The 24953-nt window shown below is 33.9% G+C and overlaps 1 protein-coding gene across 3 annotated transcripts in view; it reads left to right on the top strand.

Annotated features, from left to right (window-relative positions):
• The first annotated feature begins 210 nt into the window (after window positions 1–210).
• LOC149771688 (E3 ubiquitin-protein ligase TRIM45-like) overlaps window positions 211–24953 on the top strand; it is a 131590-nt gene continuing 106847 nt past the window's right edge. For 2 of the 3 annotated variants that reach the window (XM_089948222.1, XM_089948220.1), the window contains exons 1-4: window positions 211–1307; window positions 13874–13897; window positions 18243–18266; window positions 21628–21651. In XM_089948222.1, the coding sequence (XP_089804348.1) occupies window positions 273–1307; window positions 13874–13897; window positions 18243–18266; window positions 21628–21651 (1107 nt within the window). In that variant the 5' untranslated portion in view covers window positions 211–272. The remainder of the gene's footprint in view (window positions 1308–13873; window positions 13898–18242; window positions 18267–21627; window positions 21652–24953) is intronic. The other variant, XM_089948223.1, reaches the window with a different exon arrangement.

Below are 24953 nucleotides of genomic sequence, written 5' to 3'. Positions count from 1 at the left end.
CAGGGCGCACAACGGTCAGGGAACCCAACGCCGTAGAGAAGAAATATATATATATATATATATATATATATATATATATATATATATATATATATATATATATATATATATATAAACGTTAATGAAAATGGCCCCCGAGCTAGGGAGCAATCATTGAACTTACGACAATCACTGAAATATATATCACTTTCATCCAACAGGTGGCGCTAACACGTCTGCTTGCTATACACGTATCTCCTTGTTGGTGGAACAAAACGAAAGTGCCTTCGAAAATGGCAGCAAGTCGACAGGAGTGCAGTATTTGCATGGATAGTTTTAAGAATCCGAAGCTAATATCTTGTCACCACAGTTTTTGTCACAAGTGTCTGGAGGATTATGTACAGGTTAACCTTCACAATGGTCATTTTAATTGCCCCATATGCAGAACAAGTGTAAATTTACCGAAAAGTGGGGTTTCGGGATTTCAAAGTAATTTCTACATCGACACAGAATCAAGTGAGAAATTCCCTTGTGAGATTTGCGGTCCGAAAAACGTGGCATGCAGTAGATGTTTGGATTGCGAAGAGAATTTTTGTCAAACATGTTGCTATGTCCACGAAAAATCGAAACTTAGTAGGCATCACAAAATATGTGATTTGGTAACTCTGGATTCTGAAACGAAAGGTAAAATTCGACAACGTGTGTTCTGTGATCAACATCCAGAAGATGAAATCAGGCTTGTTTGCCAAGATTGTAAAGTGCCTATTTGTTTTATGTGCAAAGTCGTTGAGCACGAAAATCATTCCACGAAACCTGTAGCTGATGTGGCAGCAGAAATGAAAAAGACCCTAGATACGAAATTGAATCAATGCTCAGACAAGCTGAAACGTATCAAGGTATCCACAGCAAAGGGAGAGGAGCTTGATAAAAATATTAATAATGCTGAGCGGGAGGAATTAAAAGCAGTTGACGACCAGTGTTCACAATTACACAAAGCAATTGACCAAGAAGGGGCAAAATTTAAAGACAAAATCAAAAATGTTTACCACCTTCTTAGAGAGCAAAGCGCAGTTTTGAGAAGATATATGCAGGAAGAATTCAGCTCGTGTTCTAACACCAGGGACAATGCACAAAAACTAAGAGATCAGGGGACAGACATCGATATAATAAAGAAAGGTCATGATATTGAACAATTAATTTCTGCAGCAATATTAAAGACTGACCCAACACCAGCCATACGTCTGGATAACAAATTGTTTTCGCCAGCCAAAATCATCGCAAGTAAACTGATTCCCTTGATTGGCATCTTGGAAGATTCTACTGACGCCGTAAGTATCAGTACTCGTAAAGTTCAGTCACAATGTGCTAAAAAAATGTAAGTCTTTTCTCTTACCTTTTAGTAAATAAGCAATGATTGTAGTCGCAATGGAACTACAAAGATCTTCTTACATTGTGTTGTTGTATATATATATTTTTTTGAACTACGCTGATGAAGTCCTAACTTTACTATGTCATACATTAGGCTCAGCGTACAAGATGGTTACGAAAAGAAGATTTAATTGTATATTCTGTGGTATTCACGTTTTATGAAATAATAAAAAAGGTAACTACATTTTCGTATGTTTGTCCTTAAAAAAAAATAAAAAAATAATGTTTTTGCATATTCCTTGGTTCACTTTAACTACAAAGCGCACAGTAATTAAAGGAAATAAATAATTTTGTTTTAGCATTGAATTTACTCCACAAGCTTGGACAGTATTTGGAAATGAGCAAATCATGACTGCCCTCACATTTCCAAGTTTAACTGATACTGTTACATGAATAAAATCTGGAATTTAATATCGCAAACAAAACATCACAAGCCTTAACGTGTACGTCCATATACTGGAATAGAATTTAACTGTAGTGCATGTACTAAACATCAATGCTCCAAGTTTGTTTTGACTACGCATTTTAGATAAGGTGACAAGTTAGCTACCAGGTGAAATGAAACATACTCCCAAATCCTACAAGTGTTCCATCAACTCTCTCTCTCTCTCTCTCTCTCTCTCTCTCTCTCTCTCGATCGATATAAATGTATATACAATCAAACAAATATATTAGCAGGACAGATCCCTCCTGAAATAAATGGACAGCATGACTATTGTACTGAGTAAAAACATTTGATGATTTATTTGGTCCGAAACGTACGAGTGTATGTCTATCTATTTGGCGAGGTTTTAACTTCATGTACTCGCACAGCCATTTAACTTCATGTACTCGCACAGCCATTTAACTTCATGTACTCATACAACGTTCTAACTTCATGCACCCATACAGCAATTTAACTTCATTAATTAATATGGCCATTTAATTGCATGTACTTGTATAACCCTTAACTTCATGTACTCATGCAGCCATTTAACTTCACGTATCCATACAGCTTTTTAACTTCAAGAACTCATGCAGCCATTTAACTTCATGTACTCATACGACATTTAACTTCATGTACTCATGCAGCCATTTAACTTCATGTACTCATATAGTCATTTGCCTTCATGTTCTCATACAGCTTTTTATGTTCATGTGATCATACAGTCTTTAAATCCACGTGCTCGTGCATATGTTTAATTTGATGTACTCATACAACCATTTAACTTCATGCACTCATACAGCCTTTAAATTCGGGTGTTCATGCAGCATTTTAAGTGCAAGTACTCATTCAGTGTTAAACGGCATGTACTCATACGCACTCTGTCAAGCCAAACAATTCATTGTTAACGTGGATAATTTCACAACAGGCCATCACGTGATATGAAAAATGTACATGCCTTCATAATGTTTAATCATTTTGTAAGATTAAATAAACACATCATAGTATCTACTTTTCATTCTTTTTACAGCTATACAATAAAACTAAAGTCTTTTTTTAAATTCAGTAATACTATTATCATATATAATTTCCATATGTTATATTTAGCAAGACAGTTATGTAAAAACATATTTAATAAATTAGCTCACCACCCCTCCTAATAAAACAGAAAAAAAAATCATTAGTTGCAGTACTGTTTTGTTAACGAAGTTCCAACTTGTAAAGTCAGCCCTTCACAAAATAATGTACAAAAGATAAACAGTTTCAGTGAGGAATGTTTCCATCCTAATTACCTCACAAAGCCGAAATATTCCAATAAAAGAGGAAATATTTTAAACTAAGTGCTTGCAACATAGCTCAAGAGAATGGGTGTCGAAAGGCTGTTGTGATTTTCCATCCAGGTGAAACGACTTGTTAAACAATGGCAGCGAACCAAAACACTATTTTTATGTTATAATCGCGGTCTAGATGAAATGACCTAATTACTAAAAATAAATTAAATTAAATCAACTAACATATACGGTTAGCTTCAAAATTATGGGTGTCTGCGTAGGTATATCTTAGCGAGAAAATGCAATTTAGTCATGGTTTGTGGGTTCAATAAGAGATCCGTGGCTATCTTGTCCATGCTTACCTTCCGCAATATAATGGATACGTTCGATCATTATCAGGATTTAAGTCGTGTATCGGCAGCAATTACCTATAAAGGGGGATTACAGCCATATTTGTATGCATGCATTTTCTATTACTATATGAAACATATTCTATTCTTCAGTTTTATATTCTGCATTTGATATAAAATAGAATATGCAACACAGGACTAATATAACATGCAATAACATAATATTGGATAGAATATTGATCATATCATAATAGAAAATGCATACACATAAATAAAATACACGAATGCAATTATGGCAGTAATTACCCTCCATAACTCTCATGTACGACTAAATTTAAATATGTGCTTTTGTGAACTTACTATAGGAACACTACTGCATACATTTTCAAACATTTTACTTTCATTTGGATATCTATTTGACTTGAACAACATTTTTGTTTTTAATTAATCATGTGTTCAATCTAAAAGACAGAAAACTCGCATTTAAAGACAGTCAAAATGTGATGTACGAAGGGTTATCCTCATCTAGAAATAGATCTAGTCCTGTGTAATATGATCACGTGGCAAATCAAAATGGTAACCTAAGGCGTAAACAGCGTGAGAGAGGTTGTTATTGCCTTCATAATATTTTATTTTATAGTAAAGGATTATTTTATGGAATACCATCGCCGCTAACATTATGAAATAAAAACAAACTAAGTAACATTCAAACAAATGAAGACAATATAAGATGCAAAAGCATGCTTGTAAAATAAAAAACATTAAAGCTCATACATTAAGATCAATACAAACTAAAGAGGCTAATGTCAAAATAAAACACCAAATGAGATACGAATGAGACACGAAAATGTCAAACGAAACAACGGCATTTAAAATTAAAACATTGAAACTCAAGAAAACAAACGAGTCAAAAATGAAACAGAAAAATGAAAGAAAACAAACTAAACTAGGTACCTGTAAGGCAAATTTAGGATAGTCATTCTGGACAACTATGGCACCTGCAAGGTAAATTTTGGGCACTTAAGTTTCATTAACTACCCTTGTAAAAATCTTGACATTCAATACAGTACTCCCTCATTATAGCTCTGTTTATGGGAGCCATATAAAGAAGACTGCAGGCTAATTGTGAGGGCACCTATATTGAGCTATTATAAATACATGTAGTACAAGATAAAATGTAAAATGGAAGGGCATCATAGCTTTGTAAAAAATAAGCGGAGAACCTGATAAAATACAACTGAGAATATAAAAGCATCATTCTCAAATCAATCCTAAAATATAAACAAATTTTTTATTTGAATCTAATAGAACCTATAAATATTTCTTTGACATTTATTTTCAATTCTTGAAATCAATATAGTTGTATAGTAATATTGTAATAATGTAGCAAAAGTTTTTATCAGTAGACATACTATAATAATGCATTAATTAGTGCTTGACTTCCTGATTACTGCTTGATTCCCTAATTAGTAACTGACCAAATCAATAACCTGTGGTATAATTATATGTTATACATATACTTGCACAGATGCAACACGTACAGTCCAACATCTCTGACCCATTCAAACTGTCCATCTTATCTTTCATGTCTATCATAGCATTCACCATTCACCCTGCTGTATATCAAGTCCAACATTTCACATGTGGTGTCAATAATTTCAACAAATAATAACAATAATAATAATAATCACAAAAGAGCACTGATCAGTTAATTAGTTTGCTGTCATATTCCCTTTTTTAGCAAGAATAATCTGCATGAATTTACTCAGGCAAGGTTAATTTTATTCAGGCATACCATCTCTAATAACACCATCTCATACCAGTAATGTGAACATAAAATAAGAAACATAGTTACTGAACCTAGCCAGGTGTAAATGTACTAATATACTTTTAGCAAGAAAAATAACTATATCAATCAAACAACAACATTTACCTTCCTTGAAATTTGTACATGTGTTTTCACCACTCTATAATTGGATTATTAGTCACATCATGTGATTTAAATTAGCAAATGTACATTATGTACTTATAATAGATAACCATATGGTATAGGGGAAATAAACTGTACAATGTGTAATTATAATAGATAATCATACGGTATAGGTTAAATAAATGGTATGAATTAAAGAAACTGTTAAATATGTAATTAAAAGTATCAACCATGTGAAAGATTATGATTGTTTACACTAGGTATGATAATAAATGAACTGGTATGAACAGAGTTTAAAAGCATATCAGCACACTGCTGGCTATATATTACCAATTATAAGTTAAGTTAAAAAATGTCATGATAAAAAGATACAAAAAAATTAGGAAGCAAAATGCTTGCAAACATGATGTCCTACAGGATGAATAATGATATGTAAATTTTTTAAAATTCTTAAATGTTATAAAAAAGATAAAGTTTATTTATTTTAAAAGCCTCACAATAAAGAGTGACACATTATATATATATATATATATATATATATATATATATATATATATATATATATATATATATATATATAACTCAATGTTTAGAAAGTAAAAAAAAAGGTATAAAAAGTTAATTTGGTAAGTCATAGTGATTCTTAACTGAGTTCACATCTCAAAAGTAGGCAAAGTCAATTTGTAAATGGGAATCTAAATGTTGACAGACAATGTCTTTGTCCTTAATTTGGCATCCAGTGAAGAATTCACAAGTACGGAATTTGTTTTCTAAACTAATGGCACGTTTAGCTAATTATTTGCTATAACATCCTATTCCCTTTGAGTCACCAAGGCAGCCAACCTGGGCTGGATAAGACCTCTCTGAGGACTGGTATCACATCCATGGTAGAGAAGTACAAAGTGAAGAAAAATTTATTACACATATGGACAAGTACATAGTGGGGAACAAGTGTGTTAGACAGATGGACAAGTAGATGATTGCATAATGAATTAATAAATGGAGAGTCTGATGAATGGAAATGTGAATAGCATGTGCCCTGATTTAAAACAATGGACTGAAATAAGATTGAAACTGAATGGGATACTGTTCAATATGATTAAGTGAAAAGACTAAAACACACTGTATGCAAATGAATACAAACCATCACCATAAATAGTAATGCATCAATGACATTGAAAAAAGAAATGTAATAGTACATATACAACAACAACCAAACAAACAACAACAACCATACAAATAAACAAACAAACAAACAACCAAACAAACAACCAAACACGAATACTCTAATAAGACTTAAAACTTGGACACAACATGCATTGCTTGACACACCATGAGAATAACACAAAAGATGAAGTTATACACTGTCATGAATACTGTATTTATTCTAATAAAGGCCCTTCTAATAAGAACAGTCCTATGTTATCATGGCATTAAATCCATACATATTAATTATGGTATGTCCAAATAACTAAAAGAGCACATGTGTAATCCAATGACCAAAATTTAATTTACAACTATTTTCAGTCATATATCGATATTCTGTATTCAACACCCTTGCTTAGAAATTGCACCCGCCGCACAGGGGAGAATCTATTATTATAAGTACACTTTATGCAAAACACTCACCAAATTGTATGATATTGATGTTGTTATATACAACAAATGATTTTTATTATATTCACCACCCATAGAATATGTTATATATGAATAAATGCTGAATTTGTACATCCTGTTGAGACATTCAAGCTATGAATACCATTGCAAAGAACTTAGTAATACTACAAAATAATCTAGTATCAAGATCTCAGGATCATTATTTTCACATATAGCATGTACATGCTATACATAATAAAAATAACACATGGAAGACCAAAGGGTAATGTACCCTTACACATCATGAAATATAGGTATAGGGTAATGTACCCATACACATCTTGACATATAAAGCATTCAGTAATGTACCCATACACATCATGAAATATAGGTATTCAGTAATGTAGCCATACACATCATGAAGCATGGGTATCAAATAATGTCCCCATACACATCATGAAGTATAGGTATTCAGTAATGTACCCATACACATCATGCAGCATGGGTATCCAATAATGTACCCATACACATCATTAAATATAGGTATTCAGTAATGTACCCATACACATCATGAAATATAGGTATTCAGTAATGCAGCCATACACATCATGAAGCATGGGTATCCGATAATGTCCCCATACACATCATAAAGTATAGGTATGCAGTAATGTACCCATACACATCATGAAGTATGGGTATCCAATAATGTCCCCATACACATCATGAAATATGGGTATCCAATAATGTACCCACACACATATGAAATATAGGTTACTCCAATAATGTACCCATACACATCATGAAATATAGGTATCTCGCTCCAAATGATCTACAACAAAATTCATCTATTACTCAGTTATTAGTAGCCAAGGTAAAAAAAAATTAAAGGTAGATTAGATATTGCTATATGCAACAAAGAAATCCAATACATATACTCATTTGAATGCATCACCAAGTTAGTTTCCTGCTCATTCCGTTAGAGGTTAATTGAAAGAGATATAAATTAAATCAACTAACATATACGGTTAGCTTCAAAAATATGGGTGTCAGCGTAGGTGTACCTTTGCTAAAAACAAAACATTCAAATGAGTGTTTTGCTTTTCTTTTTCTTTTTCTTGTGAGAAAATGCAATTTAGTCATCGTGTCTGGGTTCAATAGAGGATCAGTGGCTATCTCGTCCATGCTTACTTTCAGCAATATAATGGATCCGTTCATTCTTTCTTTATCTGGATTTAAGTCGTTTATCGACAGCAATTACCTATAAATGGAGATTACCTCCATAATTATATGCATGCATTTTATATTACTATATAATGCATATTCTATTCTTCAGTTTTATATTCTGCATTTTATATAAAAAAGAATATGTAACACGGAACTAATATAAAATGAAATAGCATAATGTAGGATAGAATATTCATCGTATCATAATAGAAATGCATACACATAATTAAAATACATGCATACAATTATGGCCTTAATTGTCCTCCATAACTCCAAGGTACGACTAATTTAAATATGTACATTTGCGTGCTTACGAAGGGCACACTACTGCATACATTTTCAAACATTTTACTCTCATATGTGTTTCCATTTGATTTGAATAACAATTTTGTTTTTCAACTAATCCTGTGTTTAATATAAAAGGCAGAAAACTCGCATTTAAAGACAGTCAAACGGTGATGGACGAAGGGTTAAACTCATCTAAAAATAGATTTAGTCCCGCGTAATATGATCACGTGACAAATCAAAATGGTACCTATGGCGTAAACAGCGTGAGAGAGGTTGTTATTGCCTTTGATTATTCTTGGGTTTGATTCTTAAAACCATAAGTTCATATTTTTTCATTATGACATAAAAAATTTTAAAGAAAAATATATTTGCATTTTTTTTCAAAGCTTGGTGTTTTCACTCTTTATTGTGTTACTGTTTGTTCATTCGAGCCTAAACACGTGACATAAGAAATTGGTGGCTTGTCCAAGATAACTTTGAACTTTGGATGGAATATTTATAAAAAAAAAAATTAAATTTGTTTTAATTATCGTAGTTTTTGAAATCTTAGTGAAATCGAGAAGCTTTTTCTAAAATGTCATCAAAAGTAGAAATCTTTCTTTCAAATTCTACCCAGGAACAATTAGATCCTTTCCAAAAAGATGAGTTGATTCAACTTGCAAGAAAATACGATCTATCGAGGTTAAGGCTTCCTTATCGAAACAGGAAACAAGAAATAGTGTGGTTCAACATTTGGTACAAAATAATGTTTTGGATAAAAGTGTTGGTTTCAATCAGTAAATCTATATCAGACTGACAAAAAATGAAGGAATTTAAATTAAAATACAACAGATAATTGGAGTTGAGGAAGGTGGAATTTCAGAAAGATAAACAAGAATGACAAATGCAAATGCAATTACAATTGGAAAAAAATGAACACATTAATTGAAACAAAGAAAAAGAACAAATGAAATTGGAAAAAGAGAAAGAAGAAACGAAAATTGGAGAAAGAAAAAGAACAAATGTTATTACAAAAAGAACCAATAAAGTTTCAATTTGAAAAAGAGGAGAGGCAAACCGGAAAGGGAGAAAGAAAAACAAATGTATTTACAGGCAGAAGAAAATGAGAAAGAATGACAAATCAATAAAAAATGAACAAATACAAATCCAAAGAGAGATGGAGGAGAGGAAATATCAATGTAGAATGAAATAAATAGAATTTGCAATTGAAAAGCACATTCATACTTCAAAATCCAAATTTTTGTTTTGATCTCGCAAAGAATATTAGCTTAGTGCCCCCTTTCAGAGTAAAATAAGTAGACAAATATTTTCCTTTTTTTTGAAACAGTTACAATGTGTACTCACTGGTAAAGCTAGTGTTGTTTTCCGTTCAGTGTCAGTTCAACAAAGTGGCGACTATGATACGGTCAACTAATCCATCTTAAGGAGTTATGAGTTAGTCCCTGAAGTTTATGGGCAAAAATTCAGAAACTATAGGAAAGAAGCAGGATAAACTCATATCGAATTTGCGAGACAAAAAGAGCAGTTATTTGATAGTTGGTACTTAGCCAAGAAAGTTGAACAAGATTATCAGTCTCAAACAACTTATATTACTTGAAGAGTTCAAAAACTGTGTCCATAGTGACTTTAAGTAAGTCTTATCTTGACGAGCATCAGATCGAAACTTTGGACAATGCTGCTCGAGCTGTTGCTGAGTATCATTTAACTCATAAAGTTCCTTTTGTAAATAAGACTTCTACTCAACAGACTTCTGGCAGAAAACACTTCGGCCTAATACAAGCCCTTTTAAAACTCAAACTGGCACGACATTCTAAAAATCAAACTTCAGAGAAGCTTGATTCAAGATCATTGCCTCTTCCTACGTGTACCTATTGCTAAAAAAGGACACGTCATTTCTGATTGCTACAAATTAACAAAATAGCATCACAATCAGGACAGACCTATTCCAAATGTGTTTATATCTAAGAGGTCAAGGTCAATGACATGTATTGAAAGCAATACATTTACTGGGTCTAACAAACTCCAGTCTAATTTTATTAAGGATAATTATGAGCCATTCATATATAAGGGTTCTATATCACTCGTTGGTGATTTGGCCAATCATATCCCTATTAATATGTTAAGGGACAAAGGATCTTCTCGGAGTCTATTATTGTCAGGTACAGTGTCTTTTTCTGAGAAGTCTTCTTCTACTGAGATTGTTCTAATTCAGGGAGTAGAGTGCGAATTTGCTATTGTTCCTCTCCATTGTGTAAATTTATCATCAGATTTAGTCTCAGGACCCTTGACAGTAGGAACAGTCTCTGTTTTACTCGTTAAGGGCATTCATTTACTACTAGGCAACAACCTAGCTGGAGACAAGGATGTGGTTAATCCACTTGTAACTGACAAGCATTTCATGGATCAGAATATCGTACCAATTGAGAAAAAATCCCTGATTTATTTCCAGATTGTGCAGTTACCAGAGCTATGGCAAACGAAGCTCTTGAGAATGATGCAGATAAGCAAAGTATTCCTTCAGCTGACACATGTATTGGTCAGGCTTTTGATGAGGTCACTTTCACTTCTTGTTTCGAACGATCAGAATGTATTGATCACAGTGATCCTCTTTTAACGAATCGTTGTCTTTATTCTAACCAGGGTGATAAATGACAATCACTTGTCTTCGAAAAGGAAAAAGATCATGAGATCTCCTATTTGTTTCAAAGGACCAATAGTGAAACTGAAGCTACTGATTTTTCTGTCTGTTATTTCATCATGAGAAAATGGAGTCTTCCCGATGTAGCTGCTGATGACGAATGGAAAGTGAACTATCAAATTGTAGTTCCAAAACGTTACAGACAGAAATACTTAGTCTGGCCCATGAAACTCCTTTGGCTGGTCATTTAGGGATCAATACAACTTATCACAGGATCTTAAGCCACTTATATTGACCAACAATCAAAAACGATGTTTGTAAATAATGTAGATCTTGTCATACTTGTCAAGTGGTTGGAAAACCTAATCCGAATAGTTCCAGGGCTCATCTACAACCAATACCTGCCTTTGACGAAACATTTAGTAGAATTATAGTATATTGTGTTGGTCCCTTACCTAAGACCAAGTCAGTTAGCCATTACATGTTGACGATTATGTGTGCGGCAACAAGGTTCCAAGACGCAATTCCTTTGAGGAATATTAAAACTTTGATAAAGATTTTTGACTCAGCTTGGCCTTTCCAATCTGTCCAATCGGGTCAAGCGTCTAATTTTAAGCTTAGAACTTTCCAGCCTATATTGCTTGAATCTGGCATTCGGCAATGTAAGTCAAAAGTGAAATTATGGTTTGACAGAACTACATGGAGAGAACTTGAGATTTTTGTAGTAATCGAGTTCTGTCACTCTTGTCATTCTTCAGAATTTTCTTTAGATTATATATTATGGCCCTTACAAGGTTAAGAAGAAAATGTATGAGCAAAAAATAATATTAGTGTTCCTGGGACCTAAATAAATTAGTGGAACACCATTATATTGAAAGAGATATCCAGGTTAAACATGCAATTAATTTAGTTGTACATGTCCCACTCAGTGAACATGTATGTGAAGGAATAACGCCGGTTTCTACTGTCATTGGAGTAGCAAATCTTAGGAATTCAGAAATTATGAACTATATGGACAAGACGTTTTCACATTTGCAAGAGCAAGAAAGAAATGAACTTAAACAGTTATTATTTGAATATGAGCACTTATGTCCAGATGTTCCTACAAGAACCAACACAATTTTCCATGACGTTAAAATTATAAATTCAAAACCTGTGAAACAGCACCCAAAAACGATGACCCCTCTCAAACAGAAATATTTGAAAAAGGAAATTTAATATTTGCTGGAGAATGATTTTATAGATCCCGATAAAAGAGAGTGGAGTGTAGAGTGCATACTTGTTCCAGAAAAATATGAAACTTTCCGTATGTGCACTGATTATAAGAAGGTGAATAGAGTGACAAAACTAGATTTGATTCCGTTGCCTAAAATCGATGACTGTATTGATAAGATTGGGAATGCCAAATATGTCACTAAATTTTACCTTCTGAAAAGATTTTGGCAAATTCCACTATCGGAAAGAGCAAAGGAATTGTCTCCTTTCGTGATTTCAGATGGACTTTACCAATATAAAGTAATGCCGTTTGCATTGAAAGGCTGACCAAGTACATTTCAACGTCTCATGAATATAATTACCTCTGGTCATGACAACTGTGATGCTTACATCGATGATGTCATCATCTACAGTGACACCTGAAAATAAAATTAAGCAACAATTCGGAAATTCTTTTATAGACTCACAGATGCATGTTTGACAATTAATTTTTCTAAAAGTGAGTTATGCCGTGCTAGTGTAACTTCTCTAGGACACATCATGGTACATAGACAAGTTAAACCTATAGATGCTAAGGTCAAGGCCTTCTCTAATTCCTTGTGCCTGTAAATAAAATGCAACTGATGCGATTTTTTGGTATGGCCAGATACAATCGAAAATTGTGTTCCAGTTTTCCTACAATTGCTGAAGCCTTTACAGGTCCAAATTTTAGCCAGTCATTTAAATTGTATGTTGATGCAAGTGAGGTTGGGGTTAGAGCAGATGTGATTCAAGAAGATGAAACTGGTATTGATCATCCAGTGTGCTGTTTTTGTAAGAAATTAAGTAAGCACCCCCCAAAAAATTATTCAACAATCGTGAAGGAATGTTTGGTTTTGATATTAGCGATGCAACATTTTGAAGTTTATCTTAATTCAGCTCCTTCTTCGATTGTTGTGTTTAGTGACCACAACCGCCTTACTTTCATCGGCATGATAAAAATATAAATCAAGGACTGCTAAAGTGGAGTTTGTTGTTACGGGAATATAATCCTGACATCAGGAACCTAAAGGGAAAGGATAATTTAATGGCAGATGCTCCAAGCTAGCCGAGGTCACCAACTACATCCCTTCTGTCCCTCGCACCCAATTCTGAGAGATTTTACATTATTAGGTTTGTTCCAGCTTTGAATATGCTGTTCAACTGATATTTGTGGGAGCTATAATCAACATTAAGATAGTAAGTCAGCACATCTAAGCTAATCAGACTGATTAAATAAGCATTGAATGTATTGTATGGAGAAAGAACAACCATTGCAGCTCTTGAATTATTCTATCCCTTCAGTATCATGAGAAAAGGAAACATTGAAATTAATAGATTGAAATACCAGTTGATTACTTCAAAGGGGCATTCTACTTGAAATTCTGTTCCATTAATGACGTATATTGTATTTACTTTTGCCAATATGTGTATGAGTACACAACCTCTCTTTTGAGACCAAAGTAGTGAAATTTGTTTTGCGTTTCTAATTCATGTATTATGCTTTTTCAGGAAGAAAGAAAGAAGAAAGAAATGGCAAGTATCATTATGTCTGCTTTCGGTCAAAGTTAGAAAATTGAATATTCCTGACGGAATTTCTGTGATTGTTAGATATGTACAGGTATCATAAACTGTTCGGTTCATCTTTGACTCATCCTTTTGGCATGAACATCAAGATTATTAGTTCATTTTAATGCTTCTATATGTTTTGGTGATTCAATATCAACACGATCATTGTGTATTCAGTGAACATCACCTGAACAGTTTGTGATGCAAGTCGAAATGGTAAACAAGTTAAACAGGACGTTTATTATTATTAATAGTGTGTAGTATTGGAAGAATGTGGAAATTAAATTTCGAATCCCCTCATCATTAACGAAGTAAATATAAGCGTGTCTGAGGATTTGGTTAGGAAATGTAAAGCTCGAGGCTTCTAAAGGTTGAAAACCAACTTTGTCACATGTCCGTATCACCAGTTACGGTATTTGCCAATTACTAGTCATGTTATACTTGGGATTTGTTATGATGACTGAAGCAATCTGTTAAATTGATTGTTTAGGATACTATAACCCACATTAAGATATTTTTAAGTTAGAACATGCGTTATAAGGTTGAACTGGACATTCTTAACCAGGTGCACTTCCCATAATAAATCGACTAGGCTAGGTTATTAATCAGATTAAAATAAAATAGGCTCGACTAAAGTTATTCTGAAAATGGCAACATTTAATCGACAAATTGATATACGAATCTTTTTATGCATGAACACAGGCACGCTCACAAACACATACATGCATAGACACATACACATACACATATGCATACATGCAAATATATATATATATATATATATATATATATATATATATATATATATATATATATATATATATATATATATATATATATATATATATATATAAAGTGAAACAAATACATTGAGAAATTCAACAATCTATCAATGTCCATATAATACAAGTTGTACTATCCAAGTCTTGCGATATAGAATTTTCAGAGTGAACTCAAAGAGTCATGAATGTCCTGATATAACAATGCTCTTATGAATCGTGGGTTATTTGGCCATCATATCCCTATTAATATCTTAAGGGGCAAAGGAGCTTCTCGGAGACTATTATTGTCCGGTACATTGCCTTTTTCTGAGAAGCCTTCTTCTAATGAGGGTGTACTTATTCAGGGAGTAGATTGCGGCTTTGCTAATGTTCTTCTCCATTGTGTAAATGTATCATCAGACTTAGTCTCAGGACCCTTGACAGTAGGAACACTCTGTTTTACTCGTTGAGGGCATTTATTTATTACTAGGCAACGACCTAGCTGGAGACAAGGATGTGGTTAATCCACTTGTATCTGACAGGCCTTGCTTGGATCAGAAAGTCGATCCAGTTGAACCAAAATTCCCTGATTTATTTCCAGCCTGTGCAGTTATCAGAGCTATGGCAAATAAAGCTCTTGAGAATGATGTAGATAAGCAAAGTATTCCTTCAGCTGACACATGTATTGGTCAGGCTTTTGATGAGGTCACTTTCACTTCTTGTTTGGATCAATCAGAATGTATTGATCACAGTGATCCTCTTTTAACGAATCGTTGTCTTTATTCTAATCAGGGTGATAAACGACAACCATTTGTCGTCGAAAAGGAAAAATATCATGAGATCTCCTATTTGTCTCAAAGGACCAATAGTGAAACTGAAACTACTGATTTTTCTGTCTGTTATTTCATTACAAATGGAATTCTTATGAGAAAATGGAGTCTTCACGATGTAGCTGCTGATGACGAATGGAAAGTGAACTATCAAATTGTAGTTCCAAAACGTTACAGACAGAAATACTTAGTCTGGCCCATGAAACTCCTTTGGCTGGTCATTTAGGGATCAATACAACTTATCACAGGATCTTAAGCCACTTATATTGACTAACAATCAAAAGTGATGTTTGTAAATAGTGTAGATCTTGTCATACTTGTCAAATGGTTGGAAAACCTAATCCGAATAGTTCCAGGGCTCATCTACAACCAATACCTGCCTTTGACGAAACATTTAGTAGAATTATAGTATATTGTGTTGGTCCCTTACCTAAGACCAAGTCAGTTAGCCATTACATGTTGACGATTATGTGTGCGGCAACAAGGTTTCAAGAGGCAATTCCTTTGAGGAATATTAAAACTTTGATAAAGATTTTTGACTCAGCTTGGCCTTTCCAACTCTGTCCAATCGGGTCAAGCGTCTAATTTTAAGCTTAGAACTTTCCAGCCTATATTGCTTGAATCTGGCATTCGGCAATGTAAGTCAAAAGTGAAATTATGGTTTGACAGAACTACATGGAGAGAACTTGAGATTTTTGTAGTAATCGAGTTCTGTCACTGTTGTCATTCTTCAGATTTTTCTTCAAATTATATATTGTGGCCCTTACAAGGTTAAGAAGAAAACTTACGAGCAAACAATAATATTAGTGTTCCTGGGACCTAAATAAATTAGTGGAACACCATTATATTGAAAGAGATATCCAGGTTAAACATGCAATTAATTTAGTTGTACATGTCCCACTCAGTGAACATGTATGTGAAGGAATAACGTCGGATTTTACTGACAATGGAGTAGCAAATCTTAGGAATTCAGAAATTATGAACTATATGGACAAGACGTTTTCACATTTGCATGAGCAAGAAAGAAATGAACTTAAACAGTTATTATTTGAATATGAGCACTTATTTCCAGATGTTCCTACAAGAACCAACACAATTTTCCATGACGTTGAAATTGTAAATTCAAAACCTGTAAAACAACACCCAAAAAACGATGATCCCTCTCAAACAGAAATATTTGAAAAAGGAAATTTAATATTTGTTGGAGAATGATTTTATAGAGCCAGGTAAAAGAGAGTGGAGTGTAGAGTGCATACTTGTTCCAGAAAAAGATGAAACTTTCCGTATGTGCATTGATTATAAGAAGGTGAATAGAGTGACAAAAATAGATTTGATTCCGTTGCCTAAAATCGATGACTGTATTGATAAGATTGGGAATGCCAAATATTCACTAAATTTGACCTTCTGAAAAGATTTTGGCAAATTCCACTATCGGAAAGAGCAAAGGAATTGTCTCCTTTCGTGATTTCAGATGGACTTTACCAATATAAAGTAATGCCGTTTGCATTGAAAGGGTCACTAAGTACATTTCAACGTCTCATGAATATGATTACCTCTGGTCATTACAACTGTGATGCTTGCATCGATGATGTCATCATCTACAGTGACACCTGAAAATAAAAGTAAGCAACAATTCGGAAATTCTTTTATAGACTCACAGATGCATGTTTGACAATTAATTTTTCTAAAAGTGAGTTATGCCGTGCTAGTGTAACTTCTCTTGGACACATCATGGGACATAGACAAGTTAAACCTATAGATGCTAAGGTCAAGGCCTTCTCTAATTCCTTGTGCCTGTAAACAAAATGCAACTGATGCGATTTTTGGGTATGGCCAGATACAATCGAAAATTGTGTTCCAATTTTTCTACAATTGCTGAAGCCTTTACAGGTCCAAATTTTAGCCAGTCATTTAAATTGTATGTTGATGCAAGTGAGGTTGGGGTTAGAGCAGATGTGATTCAAGAAGATGAAACTGGTATTGATCATCCAGTGTGCTGTTTTTGTAAGAAATTAAGTAAGCACCCCCCAAAAAATTATTCAACAATCGTGAAGGAATGTTTGGCTTTGATATTAGCGATGCAACATTTTGAAGTTTATCTTAATTCAGCTCCTTCTTCGAGTGTTGTGTTTAGTGACCACAACCGCCTTACTTTCATCGGCATGATAAAAATATAAATCAAGGACTGCTAAAGTGGAGTTTGTTGTTACGGGAATATAATCCTGACATCAGGAACCTAAAGGGAAAGGATAATTTAATGGCAGATGCTCCAAGCTAGCCGAGGTCACCTACTACATCCCTTCTGTCCCTCGCACCCAATTCTGAGAGATTTTACATTATTAGGTTTGATCCAGCTTTGAATATGCTGTTCAACTGATATTTGTGGGAGCTATAATCAACATTAAGATAGTAAGTCAGCACATTTAAGCTTATCAGACTGACTAAATAAGCACTGAATGTAGTGTATGGAGAAAGAACAACCGTTGCAGCTCTTGAATTATTCTATCCCTTCAGTATCATGAAAAAAGGAAACATTGAAATTAATAGATTGAAATACCAGTTGATTACTCCTAAGGGGCATTATACTTGAAAATCTGTTCCATTAATGACGTATATTGTATTTACTTTTGCCAATATGTGTATGAGTACACAACCTCTCTTTTGAGACCAAAGTAGTGAAATTTGTTTTGCGTTTCTAATTCATGTATTATGCTTTTTCAGGAAGAAAGAAAGAAGAAACAAATGGCAAGTATCAATATGTCTGCTTTCGGTCAAAGTTAGAAAATTGAGTATTCCTGACGGCATTTATGTGATTGTTAGATACGTACAGGTATCATAAACTGTTCGGTTCATCTCTGACTCATCCTTTTGGCATGAATATCAAGGTTATTATTTCATTTTAATGCTTCTATATGTTTTGGTGATTCAATATCAATACGATCATTGTGTATTCGGTGAATATCACCTGAACAGTTTGTGATACAAGTCGAAATGGTAAACAAGTTAAACAGGACGTTTATTATTATTAATAGTGTGTAGTATTGGAAGAATGTGGAAATTAAATTTCGAATCCCCTCATCGTTAACGAAGTAAATATAAGCGTGTCTGAGGATTTGGTTAGGAAATGTAAAGCTCGAGGCTTCTAAAGGTTGAAAACCAACTTTGTCGCATGTCCGTATCACCAGTTATGGTATCTGCCAATTACTAGTCATGTTATACTTGAGATTTGTTATGTTGACTTAAGCAATCTGTTAAATTGATTGTTTTGGATACTATAACCCACATTAAGATATTATTAAGTTAGCATATGCGTTATAAGGTTGAACTAGACATTCTTAATCAGGTGCACTTCCCATAATATATCGACTAGGCTAGGTTATTAATCAGATTAAAATAAAATAGGCTCAAATAAAGTTATTCTGAAAATGGCAGCATTTAATCGACAAACTGATATACGAATCTTTCTATGCATGAACACAGGCACGCTCACAAACACATACATGCAAAGACACATACACATGTACATACATACATACATATATATATATATATATATATATATATATATATATATATATATATATATACATATATACATACATACATAGAGTGAAACAAACACATTAAACAATCTATGTCCATATATTACAAGTTGTACTATCCAAGTCTTGCGATATAGAATGTTCAGAGTTAGCTCAAAGAGTCATGAATGTCCTGATATAACAATGCTCTTATGAATCGTGGGTTATTTGGCCATCATATCCCTATTAATATCTTAAGGGGCAAAGGAGCTTCTCGGAGACTATTACTGTCAGGTACATTGCCTTTTTCTGAGAAGCCTTCTTCTACTGAGAGTGTTCTTATTCAGGGAATAGATTGCGGCTTTGCTAATGTTCCTCTCCATTGTGTAAATGTATCATCAGACTTAGTGTCAGGACCCTTGACAGTAGGAACACTCTGTTTTACTCGTTGAGGACATTTATTTATTACTAGGCAACGACCTAGCTGAAGACAAGGATGTGGTTAATGCACTTGTAACTGACAGGCCTTGCTTGGATCAGGAAGTCGATCCAGTTGAACCAAAAGTCCCTGATTTATTTCCAGATTGTGCAGTTACCAGAGCTATGGCAAATAAAGCTCTTGAGAATGATGTAGATAAGGAAAGTATTCCTTTAGCTGACACATGTATTGGTCAGGCTTTTGATGAGGTCACTTTCACTTCTTGTTTGGATCAATCAGAATGTATTGATCACAATGATCCTTTTTTAGCAACTCGTTGTCTTTATTCTAATCAGGGTAATAAACAACAATCACTTGTCGTCGAAAAGGAAAAAGATCATGAGATCTCCTATTTGTTTCAAAGGACCATTAGTGAAAATGAAGCTACTGATTTTTCTGTCTGTTATTTCAATAAAAATGGAATTCTTATGAGAAAATGGAGACGTCCCGATGTGCCTGCTGATGACGAATGGAAAGTGAACTATCAAATTTGTAGCTTCAAAACATTACAGACAGAAATACTTAGTCTGGCCCATGAAACTCCTTTGTCTGGTCATTTAGGGATCAGTACAACTGATCACAGGATCTCAAGCCACCTTTATTGACCAACAATCAAATGTGACGTTTGTAAATACTGTAGATCTTGTCATACTTGTCAAATCGTTGGACAACCTAATCAGAAAATTCCCAAGGCTTATCTACAACCAATACCTGCCTTTGACGAAGCATTTAGTAGAATTATGGCAGAATGTGTTGGTCCCTTACCTAAGATCAAGTCAGTTAACCATTGATGTTGACCATTATGTGTGCGCCAACAAGGTTTCAAGAGGCAATTCCTTTGATGAATATTAAAACTTTGATAAAGTTTTTTGACTCAGTTTGGTCTTTCCAACTCTGTCCAATCGGGTCAAGGGTCTAATTTTAAGTTTAGACCTTTCCAGCCTATATTGCTTGAATCTGGCATTCAGCTCTTCAATTCAGTAGTGAAATTATGGTTTGATAGAACTATGTGGAGAGAACTTGAGATTTTTGTAGTAATCGAGTTCTGTCTCTCTTGTTCATTCTTCAGATTTTTCTTCAGATTATATATTTTGGCCCTTACGAGGTTAAGAAGAAAATGTATGAGTTGAATGATAATATTAGTGCTCCTGGGATCTAAGTAAATTATTTAAATACCATTGTATTGAAAAAGATATCCAGGTTAAACATGCAATTAATTTAGTTGTACATGTCCCAATCAGTGAAAATTTATGTGAAGGAATTATATCTGATTCTACTGACATTGGAGTAGGAAATCTTAGGAATTCAGAAATTATGACCTATCTGGACAAGACGTTTTCACATTTGCAAGAGCAAGAAAGAAATGAACTTAAACAGTTACTATTTGAATATGAGCACCCATTTCCAGATGTTCCTACAAGAAACAATATAATTTTCCATGACGTTGAAACTGTAAATTCCAAACCTGTGAAACAGCACCAAAAACGATGACTCCTCTGAAACAGAAATATTTGAAAAAGGAAATTTAATATTTGCTGGATAATGATTTTATAGAGCCAGGTAAAAGAGAGTGGAGTGTAGAGTGCATACTTGTTCCAGAAAAAGACGAAACTTTCCGTTTGTGCATTGATTATAAGAAGGTGAATAGAGTGACAAAAATAGATTTGATTCCGTTGCCTAAAATCGATGACTGTATTGATAAGATTGGGAATGCCAAATATGTCACTAAATTTTACCTTCTGAAAAGATTTTGGCAAATTCCACTATCGGAAAGAGCAAAGGAATTGTCTCCATTCGTGATTTCAGATGGACTTTACCAATATACAGTAATGCCGTTTTCATTGAAAGGAGAAAGAAAAAAAAACCTTTGCAGCTCTTGAATTATTTTATTCCTTCCGTATCATGAAAAAAGAAACATTTAAATTATAAGATTGAAATACCAGTTAATTACTCCAAAGGGGCATTATAGCTGAAATTCTGTTCCATTAATGACGTATATTGTATTTACTTTTGCCAATATGTGTATGAGTATGCAACCTCTCTTTTGAGACCAAAGTTGTAAAATTTGTTTTGCGTTTCTAATTCAAAATGTATTATGCTTTTTCAGGAAGAAAGAAAGAAGAAAGAAATGGCAAGTATCAATATGTCTGCTTTCAGTAAAAGTTAGAAAATTGTGTATTCCTGATGGCATTTCTGTGATTGTTAGATATGTACAGGTATCATAAACTGTTCGGCTCATCTTTGACTCATCCTTTTGGCATGAACATCAAGGTTATTAGTTCATTTTAATGCTTCTATCTGTTTTGGTGATTCAATGTCAATACGATCATTGTGTATTCAGCGAATATGACCTGAACAGTTTGTGATACAAGTCGAAATGGTAAAAAATTTAAGCAGGACGTATATTAATATTAATAGTGTGTCGTATTGGAAGAATGTGGAAATTAAATTTCGAATCCCCTCATCATTAACGAAGTAAAGATAAGCGTGTCTGAGGTTTTGGTTAGGAAATGTAAAACTCGAGGCTTATTAAGTTTGAAAACCAACTTTGTTGCATGCCAGTATCATCACTTATGGTATTTGCCAATTACTAGTCATGTTATACTTGATATTTGTTATGTTGACTGAAGCAATCTGTTAAATTGATTGTTTTGGATACTATAACCCACATTAAGATATTATTAAGTTAGCACACACATGCGTTATAGGGTTGCACTGGACACTCTTAATCAAGTGCTCGTCTTATTATATATCGACTGGCTAGGTTATTAATCAGATTGAAATAAAATAGGCACGACTTAAGTTATTCTGAAAATGGCAGCATTTAATCGACAAATTGATATACGAAACTGTGTATGCATGAACACAGCACGCTCGCAACTAATAAAAATAATAATAATGATGATGATGACTTTGTAGAGCTCCTAATCTGTATAAGCCCTAAGCGCTTTACAACATTAGACAACACCTATAACATAACAAACATATATAATGATATTATTACATAAAACCACACCATGAACTTAAAAACGATAAAAAAACCATGCTGAAAATATTTGAGGTAGGAAACATTTTTAGGTCTTTAAACTTGTGCTTGCAGTCGAAATAAGTGAGCTTTAACAGCAGTCTTGAATGGGATCACTGTGTCTTTGTGTCTAAGTTCAGTGGGCAGTTCATTCCACTTTGCTGGGTCCTAGTATGCAAAAGAACTTTGTCCAAACACACGCATACATACACACACAGACACAGATCACACACACAGACACACACACACAGACACACACACACACACACACACACACACACACACACATATATATATATATATATATATATATATATATATATATATATATATATATATATATATATATATATATATACAGTGAAACCAATACTTTACGAAATTCCAATTGCTTCTTGGGGCCCCGAGTGGCCGAGTGGTCTAAAGCGTTCGCCGTTTCGGATCACTGCCATCTGACCTCTGTCTGCGCCGGATCGAGTCTCAGATTCAGCCAATGTAGATATGTGAGAAAGCATGCCAGTAGCTTCTCTTGGGTCGGTGGTTCTTTCCGGGGTTTTCCCGGGTTCTTCCTCCTCCATTAATACTGGCCGCCATATATAGCCTATCGTGTGCTGAAAAATGGCGATAAACCCCATAACAACAACAACTTTACGAAATTCAACAATCTATTTAGGTCCATATAATACAAGTTGTACTATCAGAGGTCCGGCGATATAGAATGTTCAGAGTGAACTAAAGGAGTCATGAATGTGCTGATATGCCAGTGCTCTTATGCATCATTAATGTTGTAACTATCATTACACAAATCCAACGTATTGTGTTAATCCACCGGTCAGTGAGCACATACAATACATGATTCCGTTCCAATTGCTTCTTATTGCAAGAACAACCCAATAAACTCTGATCACAAAATGATCCCCACATACTGATCTAAAACAGGAATGAATTTTTGTTTGACCAAATCACTATTTATAGGCATAGTCACTGGCTCATCGTCGAATCATTTGACACGCTAAACTTAATACTCCAAAAAAAAAACCGAATAGTAACCTACCGTAGACCAAAAAACGTCAAAGATGTCAAAGTCTGGGCAAAACTAAGATAATCACTACATAAGACCACCCTAATAAATATGGCCCTTGTGGCGATGAAAAGTTTTAAACCATTGAATAAGTTACAAAGACCAACACATTCTCTTGCAAACCGACTTGCTAGAAAATAAACATACATGATCCAAACAGAACATGTAAAACAGAGAATGTAATTTATCCCATCACGTGTAAGATCTGTAGTTTTGTTTATGTCGGAGAAACTAAAAGGTTACACATACGGATCAGTCTTTGCTGATCTAATTCGATAACAAAGACGGTGTACATGAGTCCAGTTGCAGAACACCTCTCTTCCCGTGGCACACTTTCAGTAGTCTAACACTTATTGCAATTGCTCACAAGCCCAACTGGAGTTCCGAGGCCAGGAAAAAAAGGAATCTTTCTTGATACACCGCCTTAGAACATTGAAAACAAAAGGTTTAATCCAAGAACACTATGCAAAGATAGATATGCACAAGTAAAATTATCATCTGTTTGCAGCCTGTATATTTTTATTTAAGTTATTATTTCAATTTCCTTATTACTCATCAATAACCTATAATTACTATTAGAAATAGTGAAATATCCAGGATATAATTTGCGGCTAATCAAATTTAGATAAAGAAAATTGTGATGTGGCTTTTGAATTTATAGAATACAGTTAGACACAGTTAGAACCTGATGTCTATTAAAAGAAGCAACGATACACATGCAATGGTTATTGTTCTAGGTCCTAAAATATCTATAAAAAAAAAAATGAAGCCAGTAAGTGAAATATAAGTCAACAAACTCACTATTTCCATAGAGAACACTGAAAACGGAAAAAATACACAGTTTTGTGAATCAAAGTCGAAATAATCATAACTGTCCCATCGGAATGTCCAATAATATATGATGTTCCCAATGAACTCCTGTTGTCTCGAAGTAAGTAGTCTTGAATGTCCTGATATGATATAGTCTTGAATGTCTGCATATAATAATGATGCAGTCAAAAAGGCCTTGGAATTAATTTAACATAAAATCAAAAGAAATGTATTTTAATCCGAAAAGTCAATTAACACGTTAGGAATTTCAACGAATGATTTAAAAATATTTCCTTTTAAATGATTTTTTATTCCACCACAACTCAGCTTAATTGTTTACCAGAAACTGATCTAATATTGGAATGAAAATCATTTTCATACAAGCTCACTATATATGCAAATCTCAAGTATTGGCCTACGACGCAGTAGAATATTATGGGAACGTGACCATTCGAATGAAAAGTTTCTCTAACTGGTAAGCAATGCTAGGCCTTAAACTTAAGTATCAGACAATACA

This window comes from Sinohyriopsis cumingii, unplaced genomic scaffold (assembly GCF_028554795.1).
Source record: "Sinohyriopsis cumingii isolate HCF-2022 unplaced genomic scaffold, ASM2855479v2 utg001725l, whole genome shotgun sequence".
Taxonomy (NCBI): domain Eukaryota; kingdom Metazoa; phylum Mollusca; class Bivalvia; order Unionida; family Unionidae; genus Sinohyriopsis; species Sinohyriopsis cumingii.
This window is presented reverse-complemented; position numbering and strand designations above follow the sequence as displayed.